General features: G+C 54.8%; 2 protein-coding genes across 7 annotated transcripts in view; both read right to left on the reverse strand.

The window, feature by feature from the left end:
- The window catches only part of ZNF385C (zinc finger protein 385C), a 69,083-nt gene that overhangs the window by 8,348 nt on the left and 43,245 nt on the right, over positions 1-17,490 (reverse strand). For all 4 annotated transcript variants that reach the window (XM_036398755.1, XM_036398754.1, XM_036398758.2 and 1 more), the window contains 2 exons: positions 6,439-6,581; positions 351-461 (listed from right to left, as the gene is read on the reverse strand). In XM_036398755.1, coding sequence (XP_036254648.1) covers positions 351-461; positions 6,439-6,581 — 254 coding nt within the window. The remainder of the gene's footprint in view (positions 1-350; positions 462-6,438; positions 6,582-17,490) is intronic.
- On the reverse strand, positions 10,800-16,351 carry C27H17orf113 (chromosome 27 C17orf113 homolog). Of its 3 annotated transcripts, none has more exons than XM_054517422.1 (3): positions 16,244-16,351; positions 14,008-14,533; positions 10,800-13,068 (listed from the first exon to the last, which is right to left on the reverse strand). In XM_054517422.1, the coding sequence occupies exons 1-3, from the start codon at positions 16,258-16,260 to the stop codon at positions 11,536-11,538; spliced, it is 2,076 nt and encodes a 691-aa protein (XP_054373397.1). In that variant the 5' UTR covers positions 16,261-16,351; the 3' UTR covers positions 10,800-11,535. The 3 variants fall into 3 exon arrangements, with proteins under 3 accessions (XP_054373397.1, XP_036254646.1, XP_036254645.1); XM_036398753.1 differs by having other exon boundaries at positions 14,008-14,631; positions 16,244-16,346; XM_036398752.1 differs by having other exon boundaries at positions 14,008-14,820; positions 16,244-16,323.

Here is a 17,490-nt window from a genome sequence, read left to right on the forward strand (position 1 = left end):
GGATGGATGGGACTGACCCAGGGATGGGTGAGAGTGACCCAGGGATGGGTGAGAGTGACCCAGGGATGGATGAGAGTGACCCAGGGGATGGATGAGAGTGACCCAAGGGATTGATGAGAGAACCACGGATGGATGAGACTGAGCCAGGGATTAATGAGAGTGACCCAGGGGATGGATGAGAGTGACCCAGGGATGGGTGAGAGTGACCCAGGGGATGAATGGGACTGACCCAGGGCTGGATGAGAGTGACCCAGGGGATGGATGAGAGTGACCCATTTTTGATGACACCCCTGGCAGGGGCTGGCCCCGTGTCCCTCCTCACTCCCAGCCCCGTGTGTGGCCCCACTCACAGCAGAGTTGAAGCGCAGGTGGCAGATGTTGCAGGAGATGAATTGCTTCTTCTTGAGCGGGGCGGGCACGCCGAAGGTGTGGCTGATCACTGCCTTCTGCACCGGGTCCATCTGCAAGGGGAGGCAGGGAGGGCTGGCTGCTGTGTCCTCGTTGGAACCCAGGAAATCCCTCTGGCTGCCCTGGGGGACTCGAGCCCCTGCCCAAGGGGGCTCAGAGACCTTGGCACAGAGCCCAAGACCCCTGGGCCTCTGATTGTGACCCATGGAAAAACAATTACCAACCTTTATATGAAGAATTACAAGTCAAAAGAGTTTAAGTAGAATGATAGTGAATTGATCACAGGGTGAAAAATAGATTTTTTGGGGGTTTTTAGAATGGGGGTTCAGGGGGCAAAATGGAGGAATCTGGGCATGGCCAGTCTTTCTCCTTCTTCTTGGCCTCCATCTTCTGCTGTGATGTTGGCACTTCTGGATTGGTTTAAGGTAGAAGCTCACTGTCTAACATAGGTGATAGGTATTGGGAAGTTATGGTAAATAATGTACATGTAGTTTTTAGTATAAAAGATAACACCAGTGTGCCTCAACCCAACCAGACAGACAGACCTCAGTGGGTCAGAGAAAGAATTTTATAGATAAGAAGCAATAAACAACCTCGAGAACAAGAACAGAAGAGCTCTGACTCCTTCTTCAACGGCTGGGCTGGGAAAAGAGACTTTCTAACACATCTTGGGGTCACTGTGAGCAGCAGAGATTCTGGGGTGTCCTGATGGCTGCCCCAGTGTGGCACCATGATCTGGTGACCCCCAGGCCTGTCACACTCCCAAGGAGCCACTGCCAAGGCCACAGAGCTCACAGGGGGTGGCTGCAAGGAGCAGGGGATGCATCTGCTGAGGAGATGCAGCCATGGAGGCTCCCCTGCACAGGGCAAGGGGCTGTGTCAACACTGGCTCCTGTCCTGCTTAAACCAGGCCTGAATCCATCAAATCCAGCAGGTCTGAATGTTGGCTGGGGTCTGGGAGAAGGGATGAGACCCCATCTGCACCAGTGTGTGCCCAAGTCCCCTCTCCCCTCACAAAGACATTTGTGTCACAGATGACAAATTACCAGTTTTTGTTTGAACCTCCCTGGCTACCCTTGACCTCAACAGGAGCAGAAACCACCAAAACAAACATCTGGCCATTCATTCTCCATGTGCTCCTCAGCAGAGAGTTGGGATGTCCCCATGCAATGCCAAAGGCACGAGCAGGGCCGTGTGTGCCAGCCCACAGGGCTGCCAGGGCAGGAGGGACACCCAAGATACAGAGCCCACAAAAGCCCCTCTGGGCTGCCCCACTGCTGCCCAGATGTGCTTTCCACCCTCTCAAACCCAACAATGACAACTCAGTCACCAGGCTGGGCACACACAGAACCCCTCCAGTGCCCTGCCAGGAGTCTGTCTGTCCTCCAGCCTGCCCAGGGCTGTGGTGGGGCCAAGCCTGTGGCCAGTGCCAGCCCCCAGCCCTTCTGTCTCACCCCAGGGCTCGGCCTCATTCCACAGCCCAAGCACCAAACTGCTTCCAAAAGCCATAATTGTTTTTAACAAAATGCATTTATTAAGGAAGAAAACATAAGAATAACCTCTTTGTCTGAGCGTGGCTCCAATCTATAATGCAAGTATTGTTCCCTAGCCTGTGGCACAGGGAGATTATCTTATCTGAGTCCTGCTGTCAGGAGAGCCAGGGGTTTTCAGTGATCATATTTCTCTGCAAAGCTATTTCACTGCCCAGACAGGTGCATCAGTCTTCGAGGCACATGCCTGGACAACAGCACCATTATCAAGACCCCAAATTCCTTTCCAGGAGTGAGCAGAATGGTAAAAGCAGGTGATTAATGAAGTGCCTGTTTGCTATGAGATTTTACTCACTTATCTGGCATATAAATGAAGAGGCATTTGGGGTTCAGCAGAGACCTTGGGGGAAGCTACAGATGGCCAAGATGCTGCTCCATGCCTGACAACAAACATTGCAATGTGCTGCTGGCAGCACCCCCCTGCTGCTGGGATGCTGGGCCAGTGCTTCCAGAGAAACACCCAACTTTCCATTCAGAAAGGAAAAACTGCTCCAACCCTCCCAGCAGTTCCAGGTGGTTGTACCCACCAAGCCCTGGCAGCTCCCGTGGGCTCATCCACACCCTGGGCAGGGTGGGGATCAGAGGAGGGCGCAGAGGAAAGGGAGATGCTGGCACAAGGACACAAATGAGGCCAGGGACTGTCTCGGCCTCATCCCAAACCTGCCAGTGAAGCCAGGGGGACACATCTGAGCCTCAGCTGCACGGTGGTGGTGCTGAGCAGCCCCAGCACAGGGTCTCCTCATCTGTTACCTTGGTTTTTTAAGATTTTCTAAGCCTTCTGATGTTGACGTTCTTGTATTGAACTTTCTCACACACTTTCTGTAAATTACTCATTGTTTTGCATTCCTTTACAGAGGAGGAGAAAGTTGATGGGCTGTGGGTCTGTCCAGTGTCACTGGAGAGAGGTGGCACTGTCACCCTCCAATGCATTGTCACTCTTAGAGTCAGAAAATAAACTTCCCTTTTTCTTCACCTTGACAACAGCGGTGTGAGCTTGTGTTCTTTCATGTCCTATGGCAACACTCATCCTCCTGGGGTTATGCCAGGGTGATGGCACCAACCTGGATCTTTCCACCCTCTGTGCTTGTGCCAAGTCCACCCTGCTCCACGCCGTGGAGCACAGCAAGGAGCTGTGTCCACCAGAGCACCTGCACCTGCTCTGGGCAGGCACAGACTCACACTGGCAGGGGCTGGGCTGGCAGCACCCTCAGAGCTGCCTCCTCACCCCAGCCCCAGGGCATTGCTGGTGCCCACTGCTGCTCCTGCTGTCCCAAAGTGAGCACAAGCACTGTCCCAAGCTGCCCACCCCCACGGGAGCACACATGGTCCCAGGGGCTTTGCCAGAAGCCCAGCCCAGCTCCAGCCCACGCCGAGCACATCTGAGAGCCCTCGTGCTTCTCCCCAAAACCAGACACAAACATCCCTCTGTTCCTCCCTGCTGCATGCCCTCACAGCTCTCCCAGACATGAGAACCCCCCCAGCTTCTGTGGGGCTACCTACCAGCACCTGCAGCCAGGGATTGAGGCTCTTCCTGGCAGTTCCCAAAAGAATGGAGCCAGCAGCAGAGGTGGCTTTGGGCACAGCAGTCTTGGGGAATAAAGATCCCAGCTTTATAGTCAATTCCTATTGACTCACATTGCTTTATTTATCCCTGGATGTTCCTGCTGATATAAATAGCCAGCCCTGTGCTGTGGCCACTGAGGTCAGGGCAGGAATTCACAGGGATGCAGCATCCCCTCAGATCCTGTCTGCTGACTGAGTTTTACCAGGCACTGCTGGGTCCTGGGGATTTGCAACATCCCAAGCTGAGGGAATGAGGGAAGGGCCTTTGGAGCAAGGAAAGTGCTGTTAGGGGTTTTTTTCCCCCCTTGGTTGTTGCTCTAAGTGACAGGAGGCAGCTTGGAAGGGTTTTGTTGGCTCTGGAGTAAAACATCTGCTGGGTTCATGGGAGCCCTGTGACCTGCTCAGAGTGTTGTGCTGGGCAGTGCAAACATCTCCTGCTCTGCAGGGCATCACTGAGCCCTTACAGCACCACCAGCCATGCAGGGCATGACAGGGGAACCCCCAGATCCTGCTGCAGAGCAGCTCCAAGGTGGCAGCAACCTCAGCAAAGGGCAGACCCTGACTGCTCCTTCCATCCCTGTCCCCACACTGAGGCTCAAGCGGAGCCTGACCAGCCTGGCTCAGGCTGCAGGGATGCTCCAGCCCCTCATCCTGAGGGATGGAAGCTCTGCTCTGGCTCCTCCAGAGCAGCTCAGGCTGCAGGGATGCTCCAGCCCCTCATCCTGAGGGATGGAAGCTCTGCTCTGGCTCCTCCAGAGCAGCTCAGGCTGCAGGGATGCTCCAGCCCCTCATCCTGAGGGATGGAAGCTCTGCTCTGGCTCCTGCAGAGCAGCTCAGGATGCTCCAGCCCCTCATCCTGAGGGATGGAAGCCCTGCTCTGGCTCCTGCAGAGCAGCTCAGGATGCTCCAGCCCCTCATCCTGAGGGATGGAAGCTCTGCTCTGGCTCCTCCAGAGCAGCTCAGGATGCTCCAGCCCCTCATCCTGAGGGAAGGAAGCTCTGCTCTGGCTCCTGCAGAGCAGCTCAGGCTGCAGGGATGTCCCAGCCCCTCATCCTGAGGGATGGAAGCCCTGCTCTGGCTCCTCCAGAGCAGCTCAGGATGCTCCAGCCCCTCATCCTGAGGGATGGAAGCTCTGCTCTGCTCCTCAGAGCCACCAGCCTGGCACACCCTGCACCTCACCCAGCCTCTTTTGGCCACATCTCCAGCACAGACACACCCCAAAGGGCAGCTCCTGCCCCTGGACCATCAGCCAGCAGCACACACCGGGCTCAGGTCTGAGCTCAGAGTCCCCACATGGCTGGGAGAGCCTCCCCTGGCATCTCTGTGTATGTCTGCCCCATCCTCTGAGGCAGGAGCCCACATGGAGCACAGCAGCCATCAGCAAGTTCCAGATTCATTTTCCAAATTAGTGATTTTTTTAAAGCAACAGCCGTGGGTGAGGCAGCGGCAGGTGGGAGCCAAGAGGGGAGGACAGCAGGCGTTGGGTCAAGTTCACTCCTGACTCCAGAGACTAAAAAAAGAGTCCAGACAAAAAGCAGGAACTATAATGGCATCAAAACCCCTCCTGCCCTGTGTTCCAGCTCATTAGCCCGGGGAGAGGCTGGGCTGGGGCTTCAAAAGAGCTTAAAGGACTCAGAGCCTAAATCCCATTCAACAGCAACAGGAATCCTGTGCCTGATTTCTGGACTGTCTTTGAGGATCTCAGTGATAATTTGCACCTTCTGAGCACGTTTAAGCTCAAAGCCACTCACAAAAGGCCAGTGAGCAGGGAGGGGGCTCATTTCCAGGTTCATGAGAGAAAACAATGGGCACTGACTGAACCCCAGAACACCAGCATGCAGTGCCTCTGGGGCAGAGATGGGGAGCAGCCCCCGAGTTCTGCTTTACCCAGAGCAGAACCTGCTCCACAACAATTCTGGCAGCACCCAGGGCTTACAGAGACCCCCACGGGGCTGGGACCAGCCTGGAGGAGGGGAGCAGCACTGGGAGAAAACCATTCCACACCCGATTCTGGTGTATCTTTGGCCACATCCACGGCAGTTTAGCTGTCTAATGGAACATCTCTAAGGATGTATGGCATTGCCCACCCCAGAATCCTGGGTTGGTGGTCCAAGGTCAGGACTTGGAGCCCAAGTGGGAGGTGGGAGCAGCCCCCCAGCACTCTGACTCCCCCAACATTCACAGCCACATTCCTCATCTCTGTAGTACATTCTTTTCTTTTCCTTATTTAATTTTCAACTAATGAACTGCTCTCCAGAGCTACTTTATTACTATTGATTCCAGGGGCAAAATCCAATTGATCTTGGTTAAAATGAACCATGTTTTTAATTCTGGTACTGACAGGCTCTGGCTGGGCAGGAACCTCTCCGAGCTAAGGGCAAAGTGGGCATGTTGAACTGGCATCCAGCAGCCAGAGACCCCAGGAATTAAACCAGGAACTACCTGGTAGTGTTCAAGGAGTGGTGCCATGCAGAGAAGGGACTGCTCTAGGGGAGGAGGGATCCAGCAGCCAATGCCCATCCTCCCTGGGTGTCACAGACACATTTTATGAAAAATCCTTTTGTTAGGATTTTTTTCTCCTGGGAAGCTGAGAGGCGTCAGGAACAAAATGTAAACAATAATTAATCTGCTGCTGTGGAATGCAACAGGTGCATCATTGATTGGTCCATGTTGGTTGTTTTTAATTAATGGCCAATCCCAGTCCAGCTGTCTCGGACTCTCTGAGAGTCACGAGCTTTTGTTATCATTCCACTTCTTTCCTTGCCAGCCTTCTGATAAAATCCTTTCTTCTATTCTTTTAGTATGGTTTTAATATAATATATATATATCATAAAATAATAAATCAGCCTTCTGAAACATGGAGTCAGATCCTCATCTCTTCCTGGGACCCCTGCAAACACCACACCTGGGGACTCACCGTGTTGAAGTTGGGGAAGAGGTTGAGAGGTGATGTCCCGTTGAGCCTGAAGGTCAGGAAGTGCTTGATGTCCAAGGGAGGATGAAGAGGCCGGCCAGGGATGGGCAGTGATGCTAAGAGGGGGCTGCTGTGTCCGGAGGGACCTGGGCAGGCAGAGGGAGAGAGCAGCGTTAGCACCGTGATCCCTGCTGGCAGCAGGAGGACAGAGCACACCAGACATGGCACATGGGGACATCTGGACCCATCCAGGGAGACACCCCAGCCCAGGGTGGCCCTGGGCACCCCTTTGCCTCCCAAACTCCAAACTTTCAAACCTTCCAGGCTCCAAACCAGCACCCCAGTTCCAAACTGGATGCTGCCACCTCCGCATCCCAGCGTGGACACGTGCAGGAGTCCAAAGCCTCAAAAAGCGCCCAAACCTCCCCCAGGGAAGCAGCTCCTCCCCTGGGCTCCCCCAAACCAGCACCAACCAGGGCTCCTCACCACGGCTGGTGAGGATTTGGCTGCCAGCAGCAGCCACAGGGCTGGAGGCAGAGGCGCCCCCACTCCTGCGGCACAGCCGCCACTCCCCGTCCCCCGCAAACGAACCACGCGCTCCAGTGTGGGATTTAAAAATAGCCCAGAGTTATTAATAATGTTCTGTTTCAACAGAAAACACCCGTGGGATTGAGGGAAGGAGGGAAGGGAGGCCAAGCAGAGGTCTGTCTCCAGCCTGCTCTCCATCCCAGCATCACAGATGATGAGCAGGGAAGCGTCCCACAAGTGGCAGAGGGAGTCCCTGCCCAGCTCTGGGAGCAAGGAGGGGGGAAAGATAAAATAAAATAAATTAACTAATCAAATACAATAAATAAGAAATGGTTTCAGAGTGCTGTGAGCCAGAAGAGCCCATTCATATCCCACATGGCTTCACACCCCCTCCAACCCACCCACAGCCCCGTCCCTTTTCCTGCAGCAAGGACAAGGTCAGTGTTCCTCGTTCCTTTGGATTTTTTTGAGGTTTGGGTTCTTTTCCACCTCAAAGGCATCATGGATACCTTGACCCAGCAGAGCACAACCCCATCCCACCACCCTCCTGGGCCTGAGAATACCGTTGTGGGAGGCTGCCTGGCCAGCACCCACTCCCCCAGCAGAAACTCTCCACCAGCAGCGAGCCTGAGCCCTCCTCCAGCCCCCACACCCCAATTCCAGCTATGCAGAACAAGGCTCCTGCTGCTCCTCACTCTGCTCCGCACCCTCCCCACGCCAATCCCGGCTGCTGCAGGATCTGAGACACATCAGAAATTCAAAGTTCGAGAGGTTCCCTGGATTTGAGCAGCCAGTGCTCGTCGCCAGCCCCACGGGCACCAACGACCTCTTTCTGGGCGAGCGCACGCGGAGGCTCTGCCACGGCGCCGGAGCCATCCCCGAGCCAGGCCTGACTCCGGGGAGGAATTAGGGTTTGCTTCATCAGGCGTGCGCTGATCGAGTTAATTCCAGAGTCGCCCAGGAGGGAAATCTGCGAAACCGCTTAAAAATAAATAAATAACAGCACAGCAGCAGCGAGCAGCACTGGGTGAGGGGTGCATAATTAACCTTGTGAGGCGTGAAACAGCGTTTCTACATCAAATCATTTGAGGCGGATGGGCTGGAGCCAGAGGAGCTGCTCTGAGACCACCCAGCACACGCAGCCGGGGCCCCAAGCAAGAGCAGCAAAGGGATTTGGGGCTGGATCGTGAGGGGTGAAACTCATCACAGACAGGGTGGTTTGCACTGGCCTTAAAAACATAAAATATAGATATGCACTCACACACACACACACACACACACACACACACACACACACACATCAATAAAAATAAAAATGTAAATATAAATATATAAATAACTATATTCTTATTACATTTATTAAATTTTAATATTATAATATAAATATAAATAAATAAAAATAATAAAATATTATTATATATTGTCTATAATTATATAAAAATTCTATCTAATTTCATAAAATTATTTTTAAATAATTATTATGAGTTATAAAAATATAAATATATGCACATTTTTATATTCATATATTTAATATATTTTATATATAAATATATACATTTAAAATATACATATATAATATACATATGTATAATATACATAAAAACATATATATATATATAAATACATAGATACACACACATATATATAAAATATATATATATACATACATATTTATATAAAATATATATGTACATATATATACACATATATATATATATCTGGGAGGAACAAGAAGTGGGTGATCACCTTATCCCCAAAAATACTACAAGAAGGGATGCTGCAGCTCAGCTAATGCTTGTGCTGAAGGTTTCACTCCCTGGGGAGCAGCTCCTGCACTGGGCAGGCACAGGACGAGTGCTGAGGGGACACAGACTCCAGGATTGGCCACCACCTGCAGCAGCTGCTGCCCACCAATGGTACAGAGAAGACATGTCAGTGTCTCTGGCACATCCTTGAGCTCAAATTTGTGGATTAAAGACATTTCTTGATAAACCAGGCAGTTAGAAAGAGCTCAGAAACCCCTGTGAGACCCTGCAGATGGGCAGGTCTTTTCTCACTTGGCTTTGTCCCTGAAGCAGACAAGACCCTAAGGAGCAGGAAGAGGGCAGAGGCCACCCCAGTGAAGCTCCCCAGCATGTCACAACACCCTGCTGGGGCACCTGCAGGACACTCTCGGGGCACCTTTCCAAGGTTACAGGGCTATGGCATTGTGGGTGCTGCCTTACCTTTGCTGCAGGGCAGATTCCAGCAGCAGCTGAGGGCAGTATTTTTAGGTATTAATTAGACACTCAATTAAGGAGATTTGCTTTTGGGAGAGTGGCAGGGTCCCAGGTCTGTATAGAATGACACGACCTTAGGCAAGGTGACAGCAGCAGCAGGTGGGTGAACAGGCCCCCAGTGGTTCAGCTTTTTGTCACAGCCCCTGATCTGTCACCCTCCAGCTTTGGCAGAGGAGCCCCCACCTCCCCACCAATGCTGCTGCTCTGGCACTGAGGGCCCTCCTGGGACAGTGCATTATTCCAAGGGGCTGCTGCAAGGAGAGGAGCACAGGAACCACGTGTTCCTGCCACGAGCACCTGCTGCAGTTTGGGGGGGCTGTCTCTGTGTCCCCCCAGTTCCACAGGTGCCACCAGACCAAGAGGTGTCGAAGCCTCGATGTCCCTGATGTGGTGCTGTGTGTCCCCTGCCCTGGGCTCAGCCAGACACACTGGAGCCTGCACATTCTCCACCTGGAGCTCAACCCAGTCCCTGTCCCACAGACAGGTGACTTTTGTGGGGATCCCTTGGAATTTAAAGGAATTTTCAGCCCTACATTTAACCAAACTCACCCAAACCGTGTCTGGCTGTGCCCCCCAAGCCTGTCCCCCACCCCTTCACCCTGCACAGCCTCTGAACACACACCTGCAGCAGGTTTTTCTCCTGCTCTGTGTGAGGCAGAGCAGAGCAACTGTTGTGCTCTGTGTGAAGCTCCCAGAGCTGCCTGTGAAGGTGGCAGAGCCAGGGCTGCAGGTTCTCACGCCAACAGGAGCCTGCCAAGGACCCATCTCCACAGACGCCGCTGCCTCAGTGAGCATCTGGCGCAGAGTCTGCCCAGGCCAGATGGAGATGGAGCTGTTTATTCACACAGAGGCTCCCTCCCGCTTGGGAGATGTTCTCAGCAAATTTTGATGGTGCCTCTAAACCCTTACCCAGGGCTTTAAAGGTTTTGTCTCTGGCCAAGCATGTTTCCAGGAGGCTCCCCAGTGCCAAAGGCTGATGGCCAAAGAACAGCAACTCCCAGTCACAATGCAGGACCATGGTGGCAGCACCAGTGCAGCCCCAGCACCTCTGGGATCTGGACTGGCAACAAACAGATTGCACTGCACTGGGCTCCCAGAGCAAGCAGACCTGGGCTGTGGGGCAGCAGATCTGCTACATCCTCTCATTTCCAGCTTTTGGCAGCCCCAGCAGAGGACCTGGCACTCAGGATTTAACTGAGATAATGCTTCATGCTGCTGCACTGGGTTTATTGCTGATTAGAACCAGTCTGAAGTGAAGGAAACAGCCCTCCGAGTGAAAACCAGCAAAGCCCAGTCACACTGGAACACACCAGCAGCACCCCAGACCTATGGGCAGGAGGGTCTGAGCTCCAGGCTGCTGCAGGCACCAACAGCTCTGCCCACCTCGGGACAGAGAGTAACACTTCAGAGCAGAAATATGAGCTGAACACCTCCAGTTGGCCCCAAAAGCAGGTGTTGAAGGACTTTCTCCCAGACTGCAGGTTGCCAAGAGCTCAGGGTGCAAAGGGAACTCGGGGAGGTGAGGACGTGTTGGAAAGAACAAGAATTAGCTATTGATTGTTTTTGGACCCCTGCTCATAATTTATTCAGTCCTTGAAAAACAAAAAGTCCTTTTAGATATCTTTATACTTTAAACTTTAGGAAAATTAAGATAGACCTTTTTAATATAGATATTTATATATGTATATTTATATATATACACACATACACATATGTACACAATGATGCATTTAAAGTTAATATTTCCTCAGCCATTACAATATCATTCCTTAAATCTCTTGCTCTTGAAATGATCATGACTTGGTGCCTCTGCTAAAAATACCCTGTGCTGTGTGCAAGGAACACCAACACGACACCGCCAGGCATGTTGGGGTCGGCGCAGAGCTCGGAGGATGCGCTGCCTTTTCTGCATTCACTCTCCAGGGCTCCAGAATAACAAAAATCCCATGTTTTTGCAGAGAATTAAGCAAAAGCTGCTGGGTATCTCTGTGCAAAGGCAACGTGACATTTGAGCTCAGGAGCTTTGCCTGCCTCTCCCCAAAACAAAATGATGACAAACCCTTGGAAGAAACTCATCGCAATTCGGGATCTCGGGTGGCCTCAGGATTCTGAATTCTGGGTGATTCAAACAGAGGTTTGGGGCATAAGGACCCTGTTTTCTCTTCCCAGCACAGAGCAGGTCACCATCCACTGCAGCTGCCCAGCTCCAGCAGTGACCAGTGATGTGGAAAGGCGGCGTTGAGCTGGCCCTGGGGGCCGCCCGCAGGCTCCAAGGGCTCCGAACCAGCCACGCTCACTTCACCTGCGCCACGATGAACCCAGACTCCCTCATGCTCTCGTAGCACTCGATGGCCAAGGCAAAGTTGAACTCGCTGATGGCTGGCCCGTCGATGGCGATCTTCATGAGGTCAGAGAGCCCCTCGTCCCCGGCGAGGCGCGAGCGGCCGCGCTTCAGCAGCTCCCGGCCCCGGCGGATCTTCTCGGCAAGCACCGAGCCCAGCGGCAAGGCCAGGGCAATAGCTGCCAGGACAGCGAAGTCTGGGAAGAGCTCATGCATCTCAGAGCTGCTGTAGACCAGCTTGACACAGAGGTCCTTGAAGGAGAGCTGGCTGAGGCTGAAGACGATGCGCTTGAAGAGGGGAAAGTCGCTCAGAGCCCTCTCGCTCACCACCACCCGCGAGTACACCCGCAGCAGGAAATTCAGCTCGCTCACCCCATAGCTGCCAATGTCCTCCAGAGACTGTGGGTAGCACTTGGGGTTGAAAATAGCAGAGAAGGAGCTGATGGCCTCCAGGACGCTGCTGGGGAACCTGTCCAGCAGGTTGCCCCGTACCTTCTCCAGGTAGCTGTCCTTCAGGTGCTCAAAGTGTTTCAGGTGCACCTGGGAGCAGTTGGCCAGCTCAACACCCTTGTAGTAGAGGCGGCTCTCGCCCTCCCGGCTGTCCTGTGGGTGCTTGTTCATCTCTCTGAGGAACTCCTGGAGGTTCTGGCCACTGGTGCTCTGCTGGGCCTGCAGCGTGGTGGCTGTGGCTGAGACTATGGGCTTCAAGATGGAGAGGTCAAAATCCTCAATCTGGAAGAAACGACTGAGCTTCTGGAAGATGGGGAGGACATCCAGGAGGATCTTGGTGAAGGCCACAAACTGGAACTTCTTGAGCTCTTCGCAGAGGCCACGGGCCACAGGTGAGCACTCTGCCTGGCTCTCCAGCAGCAGCACCAGTGTGGGCCACGAGGAGTCAATGGCTTCTACAGCTGGGAAGATAGAGGTCCAGTGGATGGCTTTGGGGCTCCCAAGGTCTATCTCACAGAGGTCCAGGACCCTCCGCAGCTCCTGCAGGCTATCCCCTTCCCCCTGGAAGCTGGAGTAGAGCCTATACACAGCATCCACAGTGGTCTCATACTTCTGGAGGTACTCGATGGTGCTGATGCTCTCGGCCAGGAGCAGGGAGGTGCCGTGGGACAGGCAGTGCACCTCAGTGAGGAGCGGGCAGAGCGAGCTCAGCGCCGTCCCCACCCCGCTGAGCCGCTCGGCCACCAGCGAGGCACTGTCAGCGCTGAGCCAGGTGAGCTTCATGGTGGGGATGCCAAAGGAGCGCATCACCTCGCCCACCTTGCCTGCCACCGTGGAGGCCTCCCCTGCAGGCAGCTCAAAGCTGCCCAGGAAGGTGGTGGAGGTCTGCCCGTTGCAGGGGGAGACAGTGGTGGTGAACACGGCGAGGCTGCGGTGCTCCAGGACGTCCACTGTCTCATCCACCACCAGCCCAATGAACGGCGAGGCTTTGATCCTGTGCCTGTCCTCGTTGTGGAGGACTTTGGCAATGGCTGCCTGGGCCAGTTGAAGGAGGGGTGCAGGGAGGGAGAGAGAAACACAAATGAGATTCAGAGGCAGTGGGAGATGAGCAGCACTTGGCACAGAGTGAGCGGGTGGGCTCCCACCCACAGGCTCCTGCAGCGCAAGAGCCCCGAGCCACGGAAAAGCCCTTACACACAGAGGCTGGAAATCACTGTCTTTTTCCCTAACAAGCTTTCTCCTCCTGCTCCTCCTGTTTGGCAGCTCAAGCACCATGGGAAGCTGCTGAGAGCTTGGGGGTTCCTGTCCTGAGCTTGGGGTCAGAGCCCCACACATACAGCAGGACACAGCATCACCAGCAGCATCACTGATCCCTCAAGCCCCCAACATCCTATTCCCAAGCCCCCACCTATGCTGGCAGTGATACCAGGAACTCACCTGCCCCATTCAACTCCAGCAGTTCCACTTGACTGGCCCAGCAGGGGCAGGAGCAGCAGCAAAATGGCAACGTTTTTTCCATCTTTACTCATTTACTCACACTTCCCCCATTTCAGGCAAACTCCCCAGTTCGGAGGGAAAACTTCCTCTGTGTGTGCGAGTGCTGTAAGGATCACCACAGGCTGGGAAACCTAATTAGTGGGTTTAGTCTATCAGTAGCAAAATAAGGCTCTGCAGAGAGCTGAAAAGCCTGGCAAACAGCCAAGACTCACTAAAAATTTAATTTGATTTTAGCAGGCATGAAGCGTTGGTAAAATTCAGAAATCCCTCTTAAACTCTCCGGCTACTTGATCTTTCAGATCGCTCAGATTAGGGCAAAAAAAGGCAAAACCCACAGCACTCATGTGCTAATTGAACTCCTGAGACAATCAGCATTCATCCAGCAGAGCTCAGGGAGCTCGGTGGGCACAGGCACCGTCCCTGCCCTGCCAGGTGCAGCGACCACCCAGGTGCCAACCCCTAACCCCCCTTACACACCTGCATCTCCCTGACGCTGCCAGGGTGGTAGAACTCGCTGTGCTCCGACGCCAGCAGCGCCTGGCACAGGTTGAACTTCTGCAAGCTCAGCAGGGAGGAGCACCTCTCATCGGGGATCTCCTCCTTGGCCATCCAGTAGACCGTGGTGAGGACGGCCACCTTGGCCGGGTTCACCTCCACCTTGATGAGCGAGCGCAGCTCGGGGTGGGCACGGGGGGTGTCGAAGGCCAGCTGCTGGCGGTTGACGGCCAGCGCCTGGCGGTGGGCGCCCGAGGTGACGTGGCGCAGCAGCGCGTGCCGCTGGAAGTTGTCGGTGCCCACGGTGAAAGCGTTCTCCGCTTTGCCGTGCTTGTTCTTCACCAGGGCCTGCCGGCACTCTGCGCAAAACATGAGCTTCCTCTCATAGTCAAACTCGAGCCAGGTGAATTCTTCCTTCCAGTGCTCGTTGAAATAGCGTTTGCACTTTTTGTTGGAATTGGAAGTTTCCCCAGCTGGCTTTTTCCCCGGGGGCACCATGCTGCTGTGGCTGGGAAATCAGCTAGGGTTGAAGCGCACTGTGCCCCTCGAGGAGCAGCGCGCGCATTTAATTTAGTAAGAAGGTCTATTACCACTCTCCTGGTCCGACTGGAGACGAAAGAGACACAAGGGAAATGGGATTAGGGCCCTGCAAACCTCAGCTGGGGCTCGGCTGTGGTGGCACAAGCGACAGTGGCACGGTGACAGCAGCAGTGACAGCAGCCCCAGCACCACACGTGGGGATCCCATCAAGCTCCTCATCAGCACCAGCAGAAGCTCTTGGTGTCACTGGTGGGGCTGGCACACACACAAATGGTCCCATCAGCACAGGAACACCCACAGGCTTCCCCTCGGAGCAGCCTTCCCCACTGTGCTGGCACTGGGAAGGTGAGGAAGGCTCAGCGGGGATGAAACACCCAAAAAAGAGTGTTCAGCCCTAGAGGAGCAGCACCCACGGCTGGCAGTGAGTGCCAGGGCCCTGGAGCAGAAAAGGGTGACTGGGAGCTAGCTCAGACACACGTGCTGGTGCGCACACGTGTGCTCGCAGTCCTGCCTACCTTGTCCCTCTTCCAGGGAATTGCCAAAGCCCTGGCAGGTCCCTGGCAGCACAGCCATGCTCTGCACGCTCAGTGGCATCCCAGTGTCCCTCCCAGGAGGTGACACACTGGATCCTCTCCAGGCCAAGCTCCCAAGTATCTACTGAGCTAGAGGCTGCAAAGCACTTAAAGATGTAACCAAACCAGGATCTGAAGGGTTTAAGCATTCACTTGACCTCTTCCCTACACTTCAGCCTGCTCAGTCTGGACTCACATTTCTCCATGAACCAGACTGAAAATCCAAACTGAGCCTTGATAAAGGTGTTGGTGAAAGGAGGGGAAAGAACCCAGCGCTGCATGGGGAAAGGGGAGAACCAAAATGCAGAGGGGAAAAAGAAAGAATGTGGACACTGAGCAGCAAGAAATCTGGGGAATACCATCAGCCCACTGATGAGGAACTTGGGGTTTTTCTGAAGAACAAGCCCCCAAACTAGAGCCATTGCCATGGTGCTGTGGGAGCAGGGGGAAGGAACCTTCACAATTCAGGAGTTAGAACAACACCACAACACCCATCCCCATAGAGCCAGTGCCCTGGACAACGCTGGCAGGTGGCCCTGGAGTGACCTGGACCTCAGCCTGGCACAGCGACCGCATCCATCCCTGCATGGCCCCAGGGGGAGCATTCCTGCGCTCTTTCCCTGTCACTGACCCCATTCCCTGCAAGCCATCCCCAAACCCACCCCCCCCAGCACTTGCTCCAGCAGAAGCCGCTGCCTTGGAAAGAAAACAAAAAAGAGCAGCAATTATCGTGTGGGATGCAGGAGGCCGGGGCGGGGGCTGGGATGGAGCAGAGCTCCGTGGCACCTCTTCCCACAGCACCCAATTCCCGCAGCTCTGGCACCAGCCCAGCACCCCTCGCTGCTGCTGCTGCTGCTGCCCACGGGCAAGAGCAGCGCTGCGCATCCCGGGGGGCTCGGCAGCAGCTCGGCACGGGGGGCACACTCCGGTCCCCCAGCAGCTGCTTCTCCCCCCGGCGGGAAGTTTGGGCAGGATGAGGGTTTGGTTGTGAGAGGACGAGCTGATCCTTGTCCCCGGAGCATCATCCCGGGAGGGTGAGCGGAGCAGCCCCAGCGCCCAGCCCAGCCCTGCGTGCCCACCCCGCTCACCCGCCCCTCCATACGTACCATGGAAAAGCTGCCATAAGCTTTGGGCTGGGGGGGACTTGCAAACTTCCCAGATTTTAAATAGGAAAAAATAAAAATTTAAAACCATCTAATTAAAAACAAAAAATACGCACAAAACCAAAACAACAAATGAAAAAAAAAAAAAAAAAACAACAAACCCAGCCAAGCAACGCAAAATCCAAAAATAAAACAAAAAAAAAAAAAGCAGCGGGGCGCTGGGGAGGCGGCCCCGCAGCCCCCGCGGCCCCGAGCGCGGCGGCTGCGGGAACAAAGCCTGCGGCGGCCGCCCGCCTCACCGGAGCACGGGAGCCGCCATCTTGCAGCCAGCACCGTCTGCCTCACGGCTGCTCCCGGCAGCTCACGGCGGCAGTGGCCACTAGCGGTGACCGGCGTGGGCAAGGCCCCGCGGCCGTGGCCGGGACACGGGGACAGTGGACGTGGTGGTGGCCGGGCCATGGGGACACTGGACAAGGTGGCGGGGCCATGGGGACAGTGGACATAGTGGTGGCCGGGCCTCAGGGACAGGGGACATGGTGGTGGCCGGGCCTCAGGGACAGGGGACATGGTGGTGGCCAGGCCATGGGGACACTGGACGCAGTGGCCGGGCCATGGGGACACTGGATGTGGTCGTGGCTGGATCACGGGGACACTGGACGCAGTGGCCGGCCCACGGGGACAGTGGACCTGGTGGGGACAGCGGTGGGGACAGTGGTGGCCGCAGCAGCCCCTGGGGATGGGGAGCCCATGGAGCTGTGCTCTGTGCCTGCCCCATGCTCACCTGCCCGGAGCGCTTCCCCCCAGGTGCCCATCAGGTGGGCATCAAGGGGCTCCTAGCCTGGGTCTCAGCTGAGAGCTAGGCACATGCAGCAGGGTGAGCTGCAGGAGGGTTTGCAGCCAGCCAGGATGGGTGTTTTTGGGGTTTGGAAGTGTTCTGCAAGTTGTGGGCAGAGCAGCACCCAGCAGTGGACACGGAGGTTTGGTGGGATCCAAGTCCAAGCCCTTCAGGGAATGCCACGAGGTGTTCCTGCTTAGCTGCACTCCTGGTCCATAGCTGCAGGGCTGGGGCAGAAACACAGCCCCCTGCCCCAGGGCTCCCTAACGAGCAGAGGGGTTCCCTACGTCCCAAAAAGCTTTATTTTAGCAATAAATGGAGCCTCTTGACTACTTCCAGAAAGAGAATTTTGTGCCACCTTTGCACACCTCGGATCGGCAGGATCCAAGTCCAAGCCCTTTGGTCAATGCCACAA

This window comes from Molothrus ater, chromosome 27 (genome assembly GCF_012460135.2).
Source record: "Molothrus ater isolate BHLD 08-10-18 breed brown headed cowbird chromosome 27, BPBGC_Mater_1.1, whole genome shotgun sequence".
In the NCBI taxonomy this organism is placed as follows: Eukaryota; Metazoa; Chordata; class Aves; order Passeriformes; family Icteridae; genus Molothrus; species Molothrus ater.